Genomic DNA, 15,463 nt, shown 5'->3' on the forward strand with positions numbered 1-15,463 from the left:
TCTTTAACAGCAGTTATCTCATAATCTATTTTCACAGCTACAAAGAAAAAAAGCACGTCTTAAAAATTATTCCAATATCATTTTCCTAGGTTGGTTACAATGAGTTTACATTGGTCTCCAACAGGCCGTGATGAGGAAAACTTACCAACCATTTGGTGACCAGCAGATAGAGCACTGGGCTGGAGTCAAGAAGACTTGAGTTCAGATACAGCCTCAGACACTTACTAGATATGGGACCCTGGTAAAGTCACTGAACCTGTTAATCTCAATTTCCTCAACTATTTCCTGTTTTAACAGGAGACTGTTTACAATTTCCTTAACTGTAAAGTGGGAATAATAACAACACCTACCTTGTAGGGCTGTCTGAGGATCAAATGAGATAATATTTGTAAAGCACTTAGCACAGTGCCTGGGACACAATAAGAGCTATATAAATGTTTATTACATTTCTCCTTCCCCTCACTCTCCTCATCCCCTTCTGCCTTCACTTCTAAGCAACACCAGGGATTCTAGTTAGGGTACATTACAACAACATTAAGCAACAACAGGCGCCTTACAACAGAGATTTTTCAAAGTCCTTTACTTAAAAGAGGTTGAAATGCAGAACTCCCTATGGTTCAATGAACCTAAATAATAAAAGTGTCAAGTTTATAGGTACTGTCATTTCCCATAGATGCTTTAACTGCCAATATTCCAGGTGATAACTACCTGCAAAGGTCTCCTTAAAGCACCTTGTACACCTGGACTCTCAGAGAGTTGTCGGAATAGAAAGAACATTCATAGATGTGTTGTCTGTGGGTGGTCTCTCTTCAACCACTGTAGCTTGAGAACAGGTATCCCAGCCATCAGGGGCCAGTCTTGACTACTTTAGAGACTACAATTCTTCCTACTTACTGCTTCTGCTCTCAGATGGCTTTTTAATCATTTATCATTTTTTATCATTTCTTCAATTATTATTTATTTTTGGTATTTCTTCAATTTTTTTATCATTTCTTGAATAATTCAAATTAACTTTTGACAGTGTGATAGAGGGCTGAACTAGAATTCATGGGTGGAAGTTGTGAAGAAGCAAATTTGTGTGGTTTGATATAATGAAAACCTTCCTAACAATGAGAGGGAGGCCAAAGTCAAATTGTCTGCTTCAGAAAGTGGTGGGTTTCCCTTTCCTGAAGATCTTCAAGTAAAGGCTTGGATAATCACTCATTGGAGAGATTATAGAATGGATTATCAGTCAAGATGGAGTTTTAGGTAGCCTCAGAGACTCCTTTCAAATCAGGTTATGACTCTGTGAAAAAAAATGGGGAAGGTGACATTGTAGTGAAATGGGTAAGAGGGTTGGACTTGGGAGTCAGGAAGACTGAATTCAAATTCATCCTCAGATATTTACTAGCTGTGTGACTCTGGGCAAGTCATTTAACCTCTGTTTGCCTCAGTTTCCTAAACTGTGAAATTGTGATATAAAATGGGGATAACAATAGAACCTATCTTGCAGGGATGTTGTGAAGATCAAATGAGATAATATTTATAAAGCACTTGGCAAATGTAAAGTGTTATATAAATGCTAGATGTTATTATTATGACTGTTACCTGCTTAAAGACATTATAATGGATCAGTGAATGTCACTGAGGCAAATGCCAAATCTCCGTAAAAAAATAAATATCAGGACATAACAACAATCAGGAGAAAACCATTGAGGAGAATACTGGATATGCTGCTGGTCTCAGGGACAACTTGAAGTTCCCAATTTTAGCGTCTAACAACATCCTAAACATAACATGGGAGGTTGGGGGTGGGGGTGAAACTAGAGGCTCTCCTAATGGAACATATGTCTTGTAATGCCAAAAGCTTTAGCCATTTCTCTGAATAAAAACAGGCAATTCTCCATTAAATTTTACTGTTAAAATATCTTTCCAACAAATCTCTCATAGTTGGCAAGTTATATAGAGATATAATATATAAGTTACATGGAGATAATAATATATAATAATATAATAATATATAAGAACAAAAAGCATTCTCTAGTAGTCAAAGCCTAAGAGGGAATTTTCATAAATAAAAATACATGTTATCAATAACCTTATGAAAGAATTCTAAAAATCACTAAGAATAAGAGAAATAAGGTTTTAGCTCACACTCAAATTGGCAAAGGTGATAAAAGTTGAAAATAATACATATTCGATGGTCTGTGGGAAAATAAGCATGCTAACATACCTAATAATATAGTAATATATCTAATGACATAACTAATAACTCACTATTAGTAAAACTGTGAATTGGCCCCTGTGGTCTGGAAAACAATTTGAAACTACAAAAAAAAGTCACTGTATTTTGGCCTTTTGACCCAGTAAAATTGCCAACCGGATCAAAGATGGAGGAAAAAGTCTCCAATGTATAAAAATGTGTAGGACAGTACTTTTTTTGTAGTAACAAAGAATTGGAAGGAAAGTAGAAGCACAATGATGGGGAAATAGCTGAACAAATTGGTTATATTAATGTAATGGAATATTATTGCACTGGAAGAAAGGAAGACCATGAAGAGTTCAGAGAAACTTGGGAAGCACTGTAGGAAGTTAGCGAAAGTTAGCAAAGCTAGGAAAACAATTTACATAATAACCACAATCTTATCTTTTGCTTTCATATTATCTATATTTTCCACTGTATTCTTCCTTCTACATCCTCTCAAAAAGCCATCTCTTTTAATTGCTTGAAGAAAGGAAGAAAGAAAAAAAGAATTCCATAAAACCAAAGATATCAAAATGGCTGATGTTATACACAGTAGTCAATATCCACTGGAAGAAGCCCCAGTTCTGCAAAGTGTCAGGGGAGATGTTATCTCACATCTATTCTTTGGGGCCAAGCTTAGTCATTACAATTATACAGCACTCAGTTTGAGTGTTTTGTTGTTGTAGTACTTTTTTTTTCCATTTATATCATTATAGCCAATATGTACACCACTTCCCTAGCTCTGCTTGCTTTACTTTGCATTAGTTCATTTAAGTCTGTCCATGCTTCTGTCTATTCATCACGTTCATCAATTCTTGCAGCACAGTAAGATTCCATTACGTTAATGTGCCATACCATGATTTACTTAGCTATTTCTCAATAAATGTACATCTACTTTAATTCTAGGTGGGTTTTTTTTTCATGTTGCTATAAATATTTTGGGACAGCTAGGTGGCATAGTGGATAGAGTACTGGACCTGGAGTCAGGAAGACCTGAGTTCAAATCTGGCCTCAGATACTTATTAGCTGTGTGACCCTAGGCAAGTCACTTAACCCTGTTTGCCTCACTTTCCTCATCTGTAAAATGAGAAGGAGGAGGAAATGGCAAATCACTCCAGTATCTCTGTTAAGAAAACCCCAAAAAGGGGTAATGAAGAATTGGACATGACTGAAATGACTGAACAAAAACAATAAATGTTTTGGTATATATGGAACTTTCTTCTGTGTCATTAACTGATGTGAAATCTATGCCTACCAGTGAATTCCCTGAGTCAAATGTTATGGACATTTTAGTCCCTTTTTTGAATAATTCCAAACTGCTTACAAGAACAGTCTTAATAATTCATAGCTCCATAGTATATAGTGTGCCATCTTTCATCAATTATTCCAACAATGACTAATCCCATTTTCTGTCATCTTGGCCAATTTGCTGGAACGAAGTAAAACCTGTTTTAATTTTTCTCATTATTTGTTATTTTGAGCATTCTTTCATAAAGTTGCTAACAATTTTGCAATTTTAATTTTAAGAAATGTTTGTTCATATCATTTGACCACTTAGAAATAGCTTTTGATATATTTCTAGCAGTTTTCTATATATCTTAGATATCAGACCCTTATCAGAAACATTGGATAAAAAAAAGATCTCCCCCCAGTCAATTGCATCTTTTCTATTTCCATTAATTTTTCTGATGCAAAAGCATTTCAATTTCATGTAATAAAATTATTTTATCCTTTACAATTTCATAGAATATTTTAGTTAAGAATTCACCCCTATTGATTATATTGCTTTTCATATTCAGATTTGGGTCTCAGTCCTGGGTGGCAGTCCCAGGGCAATGAGGAGCACCAGCACACCAGTGCTTGTGGCCACAGTGCATCAGAGACCCTTGTCACAGTTCCAGGGCAGAAAAGAGTGCTTCAGGGGCAGCTACGTGGTGCAGTGGACAGAGCTCTGACCTTGGAGCCAGGAGGACCTGAGTTCAAATACAACCTCAGGCACTTGACACTAGCTGTGTGACCACAGGTAAGTCACTTAACTCCAATTACCTCACCAAAAAAAAAAGAAAGAAAAGAGTGTTTTTGGTCACTCACAGACCAAAGCACAGTACAGGAGAAATAAACATACCTTTCCTTAGATCATACCACCTTAGAAGAACTGAAAACTTACATATCTCTAGAAGCATCTCTGAAAACAGCTGCACAAAAACCCTGAGGCTTGGGAGAGTGGAGGACAGAGACAGATCCGCATTTTAACATAGAGTTAAAAATCAAGAAATAGACTGGAAAAAATGAGCAAATAATAGAAAAAAATTCTGACCTTAGAAAGTTACTATGGTGACAAGGAAGATCAAAACATACACTCGGAAGAACATAACAAAGTCAAAGCTCCTACATCCAAATCCTCCCAAGAAAAATATGAATTAGTCTCAGGTCATGGAAGAGCTCAAAAAGGAATCTAAAAATCAAGTAAGTGAGGTAGAAGAAAAATTGGAAAGAAGAATGAAAGTGATGCAAGAAAATCATGAAAAAGAGTCAACAACTTGGTGAAGGAGACACAAATAAATAATGAAGAAAGTAACACCTTAAAAAAATAGGCCAAATGGTAAAAGAGATACAAAAATCTAATAAGGAGAAGAATGTCTTGAAAAGCAGAATTGGTCAAATGGAAAAACAGGCACAAAAATTACTGGAAAAAACTCCTTAAAAAGTAGAATTGGCCAAATGGAAAAGGAGGTACCCCAAATGGGGTCACAAAGAATTGGACAGGACTGAAAACAACTGAATGACAATTGTTACTGTAAATTTAGTAGTATTTTTATTATATCATCATGGTACACACATGAGAATTGAATAGTCTTCTAGTTTTTTAAGTTATTCTTTATTTCTTTGAGGAGAATTTTGTAATTGTGTCTGTATAGGCACTGAATACTCCGGTAGATAAGATTCTTCAATATTTTATATATTTTGTAGTTATTTTGAATGGAACTTCTGTTTCTATTATTGCCTCTTGGATTTTTTTTTTTTTTTTTTTACTGTTTACAAATGCCACTTGCTTTTGTGGTTAATTTTGAACCTGCATACATTACCACACTGTTGGTGGAGCTAGGAATTGGTTCAGTCATTCTGGAAAGTAATTTGGAACTATACACAAAAAAATCCCCTCAATTTTGTAATACCCAGTTCATATTGACCCAGAGATACCACTACTGGGTTTATACCCCAAAGAGATCAAAAAGCAAAAAGATCTATAGATGCAAAATTATTTACAGTCATTCTTTTTCCTATAGCAAAGAACTCAAAATTAAAAAGCTGCCTTTTCAGGGGATACCTGAAGAAATTATGACGTATGAATATAAAGGAATGTTATAAAAAATAAGAAAAATTAAAAGGACAGTTTCAGACAGACCTGATAAGATTGTATGAACCGAGGCAGAGCATCATGAACAAAACTCAGAAAACAGCGATGGTAAAACATGCTACCCACCTCCTGACAGAGAGGTAATGAATTCAAAGTGAAGAATGAGACATTTTCAGAGATGGCCAATTTGAGGATTTGTTTTGTTTGGCTATCCATATGACACAAAGGCTTTATTTTGCTCTTTTTCAATTATTGGAAGGGGGGTGTGGTGGATAGTTGGGAAAGGAGAGGGAAGCTAGCAATGGTGTTACCAAAAGGAAAAAGAAAAAGTAACAGAAAGAGGTCATTGAAGTATTTTTTTAAAGCACAGAAAATAACAAAACAAAGGTCAGTAGGAAAGAGATAAGTAAGGCAGCTGAGATCACATGTTGAATTTATGACATACTTAAAAAGAAAAGAAAGCTCTTTACAACACAGCAGTACCTTTGTGTGCAATCCTCTTTTTCTGTTCCATTTTACATAATGCTCATCTTATTTGGTGTTTGGTATTCGGTCTGAACCAAACCAAACCATAAACTTTAATATATAAAAAAGTTTAAAATAAACTTTTAAAAAATAAACTACAAATGAAGTTTTTAAAAATGAAAAGATTTACAGCCTATAATCCACTAATTTTCTCAATTAGTTTCTTTGCTGATTCCTTACAATTTTCTAAGTAAATCATCATGTGTCAATGAATAATGATATTTCTGTCTTTGCCTATCTTTATGCCTTTAATTTACTTTCTTTCTCTTACTGGCAACTGCCAGACTTTCTAGAATCATTGCTTTACTTCCATATTTACTGGGAAAGATTCTAGTATTTCCCCATTTCATATAACATTCACTTTGATTTTTAGGTAGGTATTTTTTGTCATAATAAGAAAGCCTCCCTTTGCCTCTGAACTTTCCAGGGTTTTGAGTCTAAACAAACAAATAATAAAACAAATAAGCAAATGAATGAAAGCATTCTCAAAGATTTTCTTTGCATTTATTGAGTTCATCCTGTGGGGTTTTTAAAAAGTATTTTTAATATAATTAATAGAACTAATTATTTTTTAAATGTTGAATAGGTCTTGCTTACCTTGTACAAATCCAATTTGATCATAGTGATTTTTTTTTGAAGGGGGAGGGGAGAGAGCGGTAAATTGCTGTAGTTTTCTTGCTAGTTTATTTAAAATTTTTTAATTGATAGACATTAATGATATTGCTCTCTCAGTCTATTTCTTGGCTTTATCCTTTCCCAGTTTAGGACTATTTTTGCCTCAAAAGTACACAGAAGTCATCTGTAAATCAACCTGACCAAGAGTACCCTCACTGTTCCCTTTTTGCTGTTGTTGTTCAGTCGTTTTCAGTCAGGTTTGACTCTTTGTGACTCCATTTGGGGTTTCCTTGGCAAAGATACCGGAATGATTTGCCATTTCTTTCTCCAGCTCATTTTATAGATGAGAAAACTAAGGCAAACAGGGTTAAGTGACTTGCCCAGGGTCACACTGCTAGTAAGTATCTAAGGCGAAATTTGAACTCAGGCCTCCCTGACTCCAGGCCTGGCACTCTATTGCATTTTATACCTAGTTCAATTTCCTTTTTTGGGATTAGATTATTTAAGATCTTTATTTGGTGTTCTCTTAATTTTGGCATTTTATGTTATTGTAGATAATACCTCTTTTGAATTCTCAGGTTTTTTGCCTATAATGGTATACAATAGCTTCCGACAATTTTTTTTTAATTCTTCTGGGTTTATGATTTTATCTTGATTATTTTTTATTTTGTTACTTTGATTTTCCACTTTCTTCTTTTTATCAGACTGGCTAAAGGTTTATCAATTTATCATCTTTTCAAAGAACCAGCTTTTCTGTTTTGTTATCTATAGTCTTTTTAGTTTCTAATTTATCTCTTTCTCTTTTAATTTTGAAGACCTCTCCTTCAGTGCTTATTTTGTGTTTATCTGTTGGTTTTCTAATTTTGATAAATGCATATCCATCTCAATATTATTTTAAGATTTTGGTGACCCATTTTTTCAGAAATAATTTTTCTAATGAGTACTGTTTTAACTTTAACACCCCCCAAATTTTGGTATATCGTTTCTTAATTATCATTGTTTTTCACATAATTATTAATTGGTTTTTTTTGTTGTTATTTGTTTTTTTGACCCAAATGTTACTTGGGATTTCATTAGGTAGTCTTTATTTAAGCCTGTATATTTTGCTTGTCCTCTCTGAATTGCTTAGTATTTTCATTACATAAAGCTCTATGAAGGATTGGTTTTACATTGGTGCTTTTTCGCATTTATTTGTAATTTCTCTCTGCCCTATTACATGGTGCATTTTCGTAAAAGCATCATGATGTAGTGCTGAGATGATACCATTCAAAATGCTAGATAAAGAAACATCTCACATTTTCCTCTACCTTCCCACACGCTTTCAACTCATTTATGTATCTTGCTACTTCTCAATTTTAAACCCTTAATACAGTGACTAACCTATAGGGGAGGTGAAAGACTTAGCCCAGGATGCATTAATTCTGCTCCTTTGATTTCACTTTTATTTCTTTAAACTTTGTCTCTATCTTTGTCCTGGGGTGAACTTTTTTTTCCATTTCTTGATGATCTCTCTCTTTTTTTTAACCTGTTGGTCCAACCACTCAGTAGGTCTTTGTCTCCCATTCTGTTTAAATAGTTTCAAGGCATCAGATAACTTAGTTCATTATTCTTTCCATGGCCACTGTATTTGTTTACCTTTCTAATATTTCTGTTCTTGGTGGGGCTATTCACAAGTCAGTCAGTAAGCATTTACTAAGTGCTTAATATTTGCCAGGCAAATATTAAGTGGTAGGAATACCAAAAGAAGCAAAAAATAGTACCAACTGTCAAGGAGAGTACCAAAAATACATACATACATTCATACATACATACACACACACACACACACACAGGGGGAGGGAAGAGAGGGAAGAGAGGAAGAGAGAGAGAGAGAGAGAGAGAGAGAGAGAGAGAGAGAGAGAGAAAGGGAGAGGGACAGGGAGAAGTGGGGGGGGGAGGAAGAGAGATAGAGAGATAAAGGAATTTGAAAGGGGAAGGCATTAGCAACTGGAAAGGTCTGCACTAGGTGAGATTTGAGAAAAGGCTTGAAGCAAACTGGGGAAACAAAGAGGTAGTGCTGAGACGACAGATAATTCCAGGTAGAAAGGACACACAATGCAATGGTACAGAGATTGGATATAGATTCTGGCATTCAACAACTGAAAATAAGCCATTGTAGCTGGATTATAGAGTGTATGGAAAGTTAGAAAGGGTCCAGTCTATAAGGAAGTTTAAAGGCCAAAAGGAGGGCTTATATTTGATCTTGGAGGTAATAAAGAACAAGTGAAATTCACTAAGCAACAAGATGACAAGGTCAGAACTATGCTTTAGAAAAATCACTTTGCAGCTGAATACAGAATGGATTTGAGTTGAGAAATACTAGAGGCAAAAAGATCAATTACAAGTCTATTGTAATAGTCCTAGGAAGAGATGATGAGTGCTGAACTGTAGTTGTGGTCGTATGAGTGAAGAGATCTTGTCAAGGTAGAAACAATGAAATTTGTCAGGTAAGAATGAGGATTCCAGGTGATATTGAATTTGCAGACTATGATGACTAAGAGAATGGTGGTGCCTTTAACAGAGAAGTTCTGGAAGCATAGGGGGAGGGGAGAGGTGTTGAAGTGTGCAGGAAAAATCACGGGTTCTGTTTTGGATATGTTGAGTTTGAAATGTCTACAAGACATCCAGTTCAAGATATTCCAGAGGCAATAGGAGATGTAATTCAGCAGAAAGACTGAAGATGGATATATACATCTGGGAAACATACACTTAGACATGATAGCTGAACCCATGGAAGCTGATGAGGTCACCAAGTGACAAAGTAGAGAGTGAAAAGAAGAGGGTACAGGATGGAGTCCTGAGGAACACCCACTTTTAGCATGATGTTAATAAAGAATCAGAAAAGGAAACTGAGAAGTATTAGTCAGACGGATGGGAAGAGCTAGAAGATAACAGTTTCATTAAAATCTAGAGAGGAAAGGGTATCCAGAAGGTAATCCAATATCAAATTCGCAGAGAGGCCAAAGAAAATCAGAGCTGGGAAAAGACCATTTGATTTGGCAAATTAGAGATTACTGGTAACTTGGTAGAGAGCAGTTTTAGCAGAACGATGACATGAGAAGCTTAGACTTCAGAGGGTTTAAAGGCATGAGAAGAAATGAAGTGGAGTCACTGACTGCATAGATGGTTTTCTCAAGGAATTTAGCTGAGAAGAGGGAGAAAGTAGAGGGGGATGAAATATAGGGCAATAGTTAGGAATGATGGTTGGATCAAATAAGATTGTTTTTAAGGATGAGGTAGGCATAGGAATGAAAGTGTTTCTGTTGTTCCAAGCTGGATATTCTACTGAGGTTTTTTGTTTTGTTTTGTTTGTTAGCAAAGGAGTTATGCCACAAATGGCTTGCCACATTGGTGGCAAATGGCTTGTCATTGATTTCTCTTTTATCATTAATTAGGCTCAAGTTTTCAGGGTATGTAATTTTAACTGCTAAGTTTTACACTTGGCTTAAAAACTATCAATTTCACAAATACAGAATGGGGAAGTATAGACAAGGAAATAGTTTCTACATAAAAGATTCAGGGATTTTAGTGGATTGAGAGATCAATATGAGTCAACAATATGACAAGGTAGCCAAAAATGCTAACGATAACTGTCCTAGGCTACATTAAGAGAAACATCATATCCAAAATGAGAAAAGTGATAGCTCAACTGTGATCATTTGATATGGTTTTACCTATGTTCTGCTCCAAAGGTCAGAATAAAGATGTGCTATATTTCTGTTATATTACAGATATAGGGAATCCTATAACATCATTGTCACATCATAGTTAGAATACTGGATAAGGGAACACAGACTCTCTAGTACTAGTCCAATCATTAACTAGTTACATTACTTTGCTCAAGTCACTTTTAACTCTTCTAGGTTTCCTTGTCTTTACAATGAGGTGGTTAGCCTGATGATCTTTTTTTTTTTTTTTTTTTTTCTGAGGCTGGGCCTCTCTATCTCACCCAGGCTGGAAGTGCAGTGATGATCAGACTGATGCTCAGCATGGAAGCTTTAACTTGCTCTATTTCTGAACTGGGCCAGCGTAACTCCTGGGGGCAAACCATATTGGTCCTGGACTTTGTTGGGACACTTGATCAGGTTAAATCCAACTGCAGTTCAGATCTCCCATGCTCAAGAGATTCACTAACTTCAACCTCTCCCAGTAGCAAGGATTCTAGCCATGCCCCGCCCCAGTGCCCATTTAGCTAGATAATCTCTAAGTTACCTTCTACAACTCACCTTTGCCTGTGTCACAGAAACTTTAGAGCTGGAAGGCATGTCTAATCATCTAATCCAATTCCCTCTTTTTAAAGATGACTGAAATAAAACCCAGAGAGTTGCAGAACTTGGAAATGTCATTCAGCTAGTTAATATCAAGGCTGGAGCCAAATCTCTGACCCACAGCCTAGTATTCTTTCCATTATACCATACTGCTTGAGTTGCTGCCATTTGGAGTTAGGAAGACCCTGAGTTTGAATCCCACCTCAGACACTTACTATGCGACTATAGGGAAATTACTTTAACTTTTCTGGGGCTATTTCCTCAAGAATAAAATAAGGGTTAGATCTACTGTCCTCTAATGTCTCTTCTAGCTCTAAGTCTATGAAATATCATTATGGAATATTGGTAAAGCTGATAAAATTTGTACAGAGACAAAAACTGAGTATGTTGATTATCATTGTCCGTTTTTTCTTCTTCCTCCTATATTTTAGTCACTTCACTGCCCACATTACCACCAGTATCTGATAAAGGAGACACAGGCAAGTGAACATAATCTAATTATGTTGAATATGTTGAATTGTTACTGTAGTAGCAAAAACTCTAAGAGGAAAAAGGTTAAAACAACTAGTTAAAAGGAGACCTAATGATCCTTACTCTGTATTACAATTCAATTAGACAGGCATTTATTGTCTTCTGTGTACTTTGCTAGGTACTAAGGTTTTAAAACCTTAGGTAGGTAGGTAGTGAAGTGAATTGAGTGCCAGGCTTGGAGTCAGGAAGACCTGAGTTCAAATCTGGTTTCCCCCACTTACTACTTATGTGACTCCATCAAGTCACTTAACCCTGTTTACCTCAGTCTCCTCACCTATAAAATGAGTTGGAGAAAGAAATGACAAACCACTCCAGTCTCTTTGCCAAGAAAACACCAAATAGGGTCATGAAGAGTCAGCTGACTCCTGACTGAACAAACAACAAAGGTTAGAAAAGAATACAACAGAGAACTTGTTTTCAAGAAACTTAAAAGCAGTTTTATAAGGGAGATAAGTCAGAGGACCTAGGTTTGAACTCTAGCTTCACAACTTATATTTTTGTGACTTGGGTGAGGTACTTCACCTCCATAGGCCTGGCTTTCCTCATTGATAAAATGAGGAGGTTGGGCTAGAAAGCCTCTGATATCCCTTTCAGTTCTAGATCTCTGATCCTTTAAGATAAGGGTCATAAAAGAAGCACAAACAAAATGCTAAGCAAGTGTAGAGGACGCAGAGATTACTTAGAACTGAATTGTCATGAACTGAATTTGTTATGGGGCAAGAGAAAATGAGAGAGAGAGAGATCATGGAAAAGTTCATTAAGGAGGTGACTTCTGAGCTGAGTCTGGAAAAATGAGGTGTAGGATTTCAATGGGTGATGATGGAAAAGAAAAAATAGGGAACAGCTTGAACTAAATAGTGACACTGGGGCACAGCATTTGAGGAACTGTGAATAGTAGTTTGGTACTCTGTATATTTAAAGGAGAGTTGGAAGAAATAAAGCTGAAAGGAAGGTTGGAGGTAGATCATGAAGGCTCTCAGATGACAGGCTTTGCTGCTGGCACTTAATTCTACAGCCAAAGAGAAGCCATCTTACATGGATTCTGATGAGACTACTGCCTTAGGCCTAAACCCTGATAGCAATGACTAGAATGACTGCAAGAGGAAAAACTGCTGAATGGTTAAACAAGTTGTGGTGTATGATTGTGATGAAATACTACTGTGCTATAAGAAATGAGCAGCTCAATGATCTCAGAAAAACATGGATAGACTTGCACAAAATAATGAAGAGTGAAATGAGCAGAATCAAGAAAACGTTGTATATAGTACTCTTTACAGCAATATTGTTTTAAGAGCAACTTTGAGTGACTGAGACATTTTGAACATTATAAGTTTGCAAATTAACTACAAAGAACCTATGAAGGAAGATGCTATCTGCATTCAGAGAAAGAACTGATAAATAAAGTATGTATAGAATGATTTTACATACATACATATATATTAACTTATATACATATATGTACGTGTGTGTCTGATGGTAGCCATGGGGACAGGATAAATGGAAGAAAAAAATTACATGATAACTTAGTTACATATTTAAAATGAATAGCAAGTTGTACATGATAGATTTACAGTTTCATTGCAATCTTTTTTTTATTATACTATGTTATATAAATGCCTGTATTATTTCATAAGTTATTTTTTTTTTAAAGAGAAAAGACTGGTTGCACGGCACCTGCAATAACTTACTCTGAATTAGGTTAATGGCAGTGGGAACAAGAAAGATAAGATGGATATGAGAAAGACTAGACATAAATACCAGGAGCTCTCTCATTCCTGTGTGTAAGGAAGGAAGAAGGAAAAAGGAGTCCAAGATAACTTATGTTTCAAAGCCAGGAAGATGGTGGTGTTATTAGCAGAAATAATAAAGTTGTGAGAAAGTTTCAAGGAGAAGTTGAAGATTTGGAATTGCCTTTATAATATATATAATCAGAACCAAACTGCTCATTTGAGCCAATAATACATCGGTTTCAATTTCTGCTGCATCCCTTCTGTTACTGCAAGCATCAAATCTTGTTTCCTAGTGCCCTCTAGTGCACAGTTAGGGCATAGATTCTTCAAAAAGTAAGTGATTCTTGTTTGATGGAAACTAGGAATTCCTTTTAATTCCTTTTTGAATGTACATGATATCCAATTACATTATTAAAGACAATAAATGAATAATTTAAAAGAGAAAGAACTATCACTATAAGTAATATGTTTGATCTAAGTCTAATATTGAAATATAGGATGTGTAAATGTATATACACAGAACTGCCTAAAAGTAAAGTTATCCTAGATTCCCTAATAAGATTTCTTCAAATATGAGGCTTCCATGTCAAAAAAACACTTGATCAAAAAATACTATATCTGTAAAACCCGGAACACTGCTCACTCATCCCACTCCTGGAACTTAAGTTTTCTACTTCTCAGTTCCAATAATACACATAATAAAAAGGAAACCAAATAATTAAATTACCAGATTGGTGTTCCACAAATTTTAGGAGTATAACTTTTGTGACTAGAAACATTAAGAGTTTAGCCTTCAATTATACTGATTAGTATCCTATATCCATTTTTTTCTTTTGTGTATAATAAAACTATTGACCACTATGTGTAAAAACATGACATCCAGTGGAGAAGAACTGATATTGCAATAGTGAAAATGAATGGGATGTCCTTCATCTTTCGCAATGAGCATATCTCAAGTATGGAATTAAGAATATTCGTTAAAGCCATATATTTAGAATTTGGCCCCACTTTGAAGTCAAATTAATTCTAATTCTCTGATTCTCCTGGGCAAGCGGCTTAACCTCTCCAGACCTTGGTTTCTTCAACTGTAAAATGAAGGACTTGGATTAGCTAACCTATGAGGTCCCCTCCGGCTTGCCATCTTTGATCCTAGAGTACGTACTCTAAAACCATAAGTATTAAGAATTATCTAGTTTCATCATATCTTTAGTTCTTAGAGACTTTTACCAAATTATACCAAAAAAGGGGTATGGGGGAAATTGGTAAGTCAACCCAACTGCTGTTAAATCCTAAAATATTATCCAAAAAAGAGATGTTAAAAAAAGAAGTTTTCATTCTCAGGTATGTCACCTTGATCAAATTGGAGAAAATTTTAACTATAAACCTCAGTTTTCCTTCACGTTAAATTCAAGCCTGATATTTTAAAAATCACTTAGGATACTCTATTTTTTAAAAGGAGCATTATATTAAATAGAGCTTTTAATAGTTGAATGCCGTGTGCCAGGTACTGTACTCAGCACTGGAAATACAAATACAAGGACAAAGAATGACAGTCTCTACCCACAAGGGGCTTACATTCCAATGGAGGAAGACAACACATGAAAGAGGGCAAAAGAGTGGGGGAAGAAGGTAACTCACAAGGATTACAAGTAAGTGTAGTTGGTTATTTCCTCAAATGGAGATTAGAAAGAAGAACTCATCAATCAGAGAAAGACGCCAGAGAGGTGGAGGTGTATATAATGTGAAAGATACTGGTGGAGAAGTGGAAAAGCAGTCCTGCGAAATTGGGAGCTGAGTCAGATTAGGAGTGAATATGATAGGCATGGGAAAGCTAAGTGGCTCACTGGATGGAGTGCCGGGTCTGAAATCAGGAAGACTCATCTTCCTGAGTTCAAATCTGGCCTCAGATATTTACCAGCTGTGTGACCCTAGGGCAAGTCACTTAACTCTGCTTGCCTCAGTTTCTTCATTTGTATAATGAACTGGAGAAGGAAATGGTAAAGTACTCCAGTATACAGACAAAGGAATGATGGAAAGAAACAGAGAAAGAAAGACAAAGGATTGAGGGAGAGAGATAGAAAGATGTTTATATACTAAATTCCACTCTGCAGTAGATGCCAACACAGTCATCCTAAGTGTTCATTTGGACACCATATATAAATTTGCTGTTCCT

The 15,463-nt window shown here is 35.7% G+C and overlaps 1 protein-coding gene across 1 annotated transcript in view; it reads right to left on the reverse strand.

The window, feature by feature from the left end:
- Window positions 1-1,145: 1,145 nt before the first annotated feature.
- Window positions 1,146-15,463, reverse strand: part of LOC114054231 (aspartyl/asparaginyl beta-hydroxylase-like) — a 151,422-nt gene continuing 137,104 nt past the window's right edge. Inside the window, exon 16 of the mRNA XM_027877408.1 lies at window positions 1,146-1,285. Coding sequence (XP_027733209.1) covers window positions 1,278-1,285 — 8 coding nt within the window. The 3' untranslated portion in view covers window positions 1,146-1,277. The remainder of the gene's footprint in view (window positions 1,286-15,463) is intronic.

The sequence above is a fragment of the Vombatus ursinus genome, unplaced genomic scaffold (assembly GCF_900497805.2).
Source record: "Vombatus ursinus unplaced genomic scaffold, bare-nosed wombat genome assembly UNPS02014812.1, whole genome shotgun sequence".
Taxonomy (NCBI): domain Eukaryota; kingdom Metazoa; phylum Chordata; class Mammalia; order Diprotodontia; family Vombatidae; genus Vombatus; species Vombatus ursinus.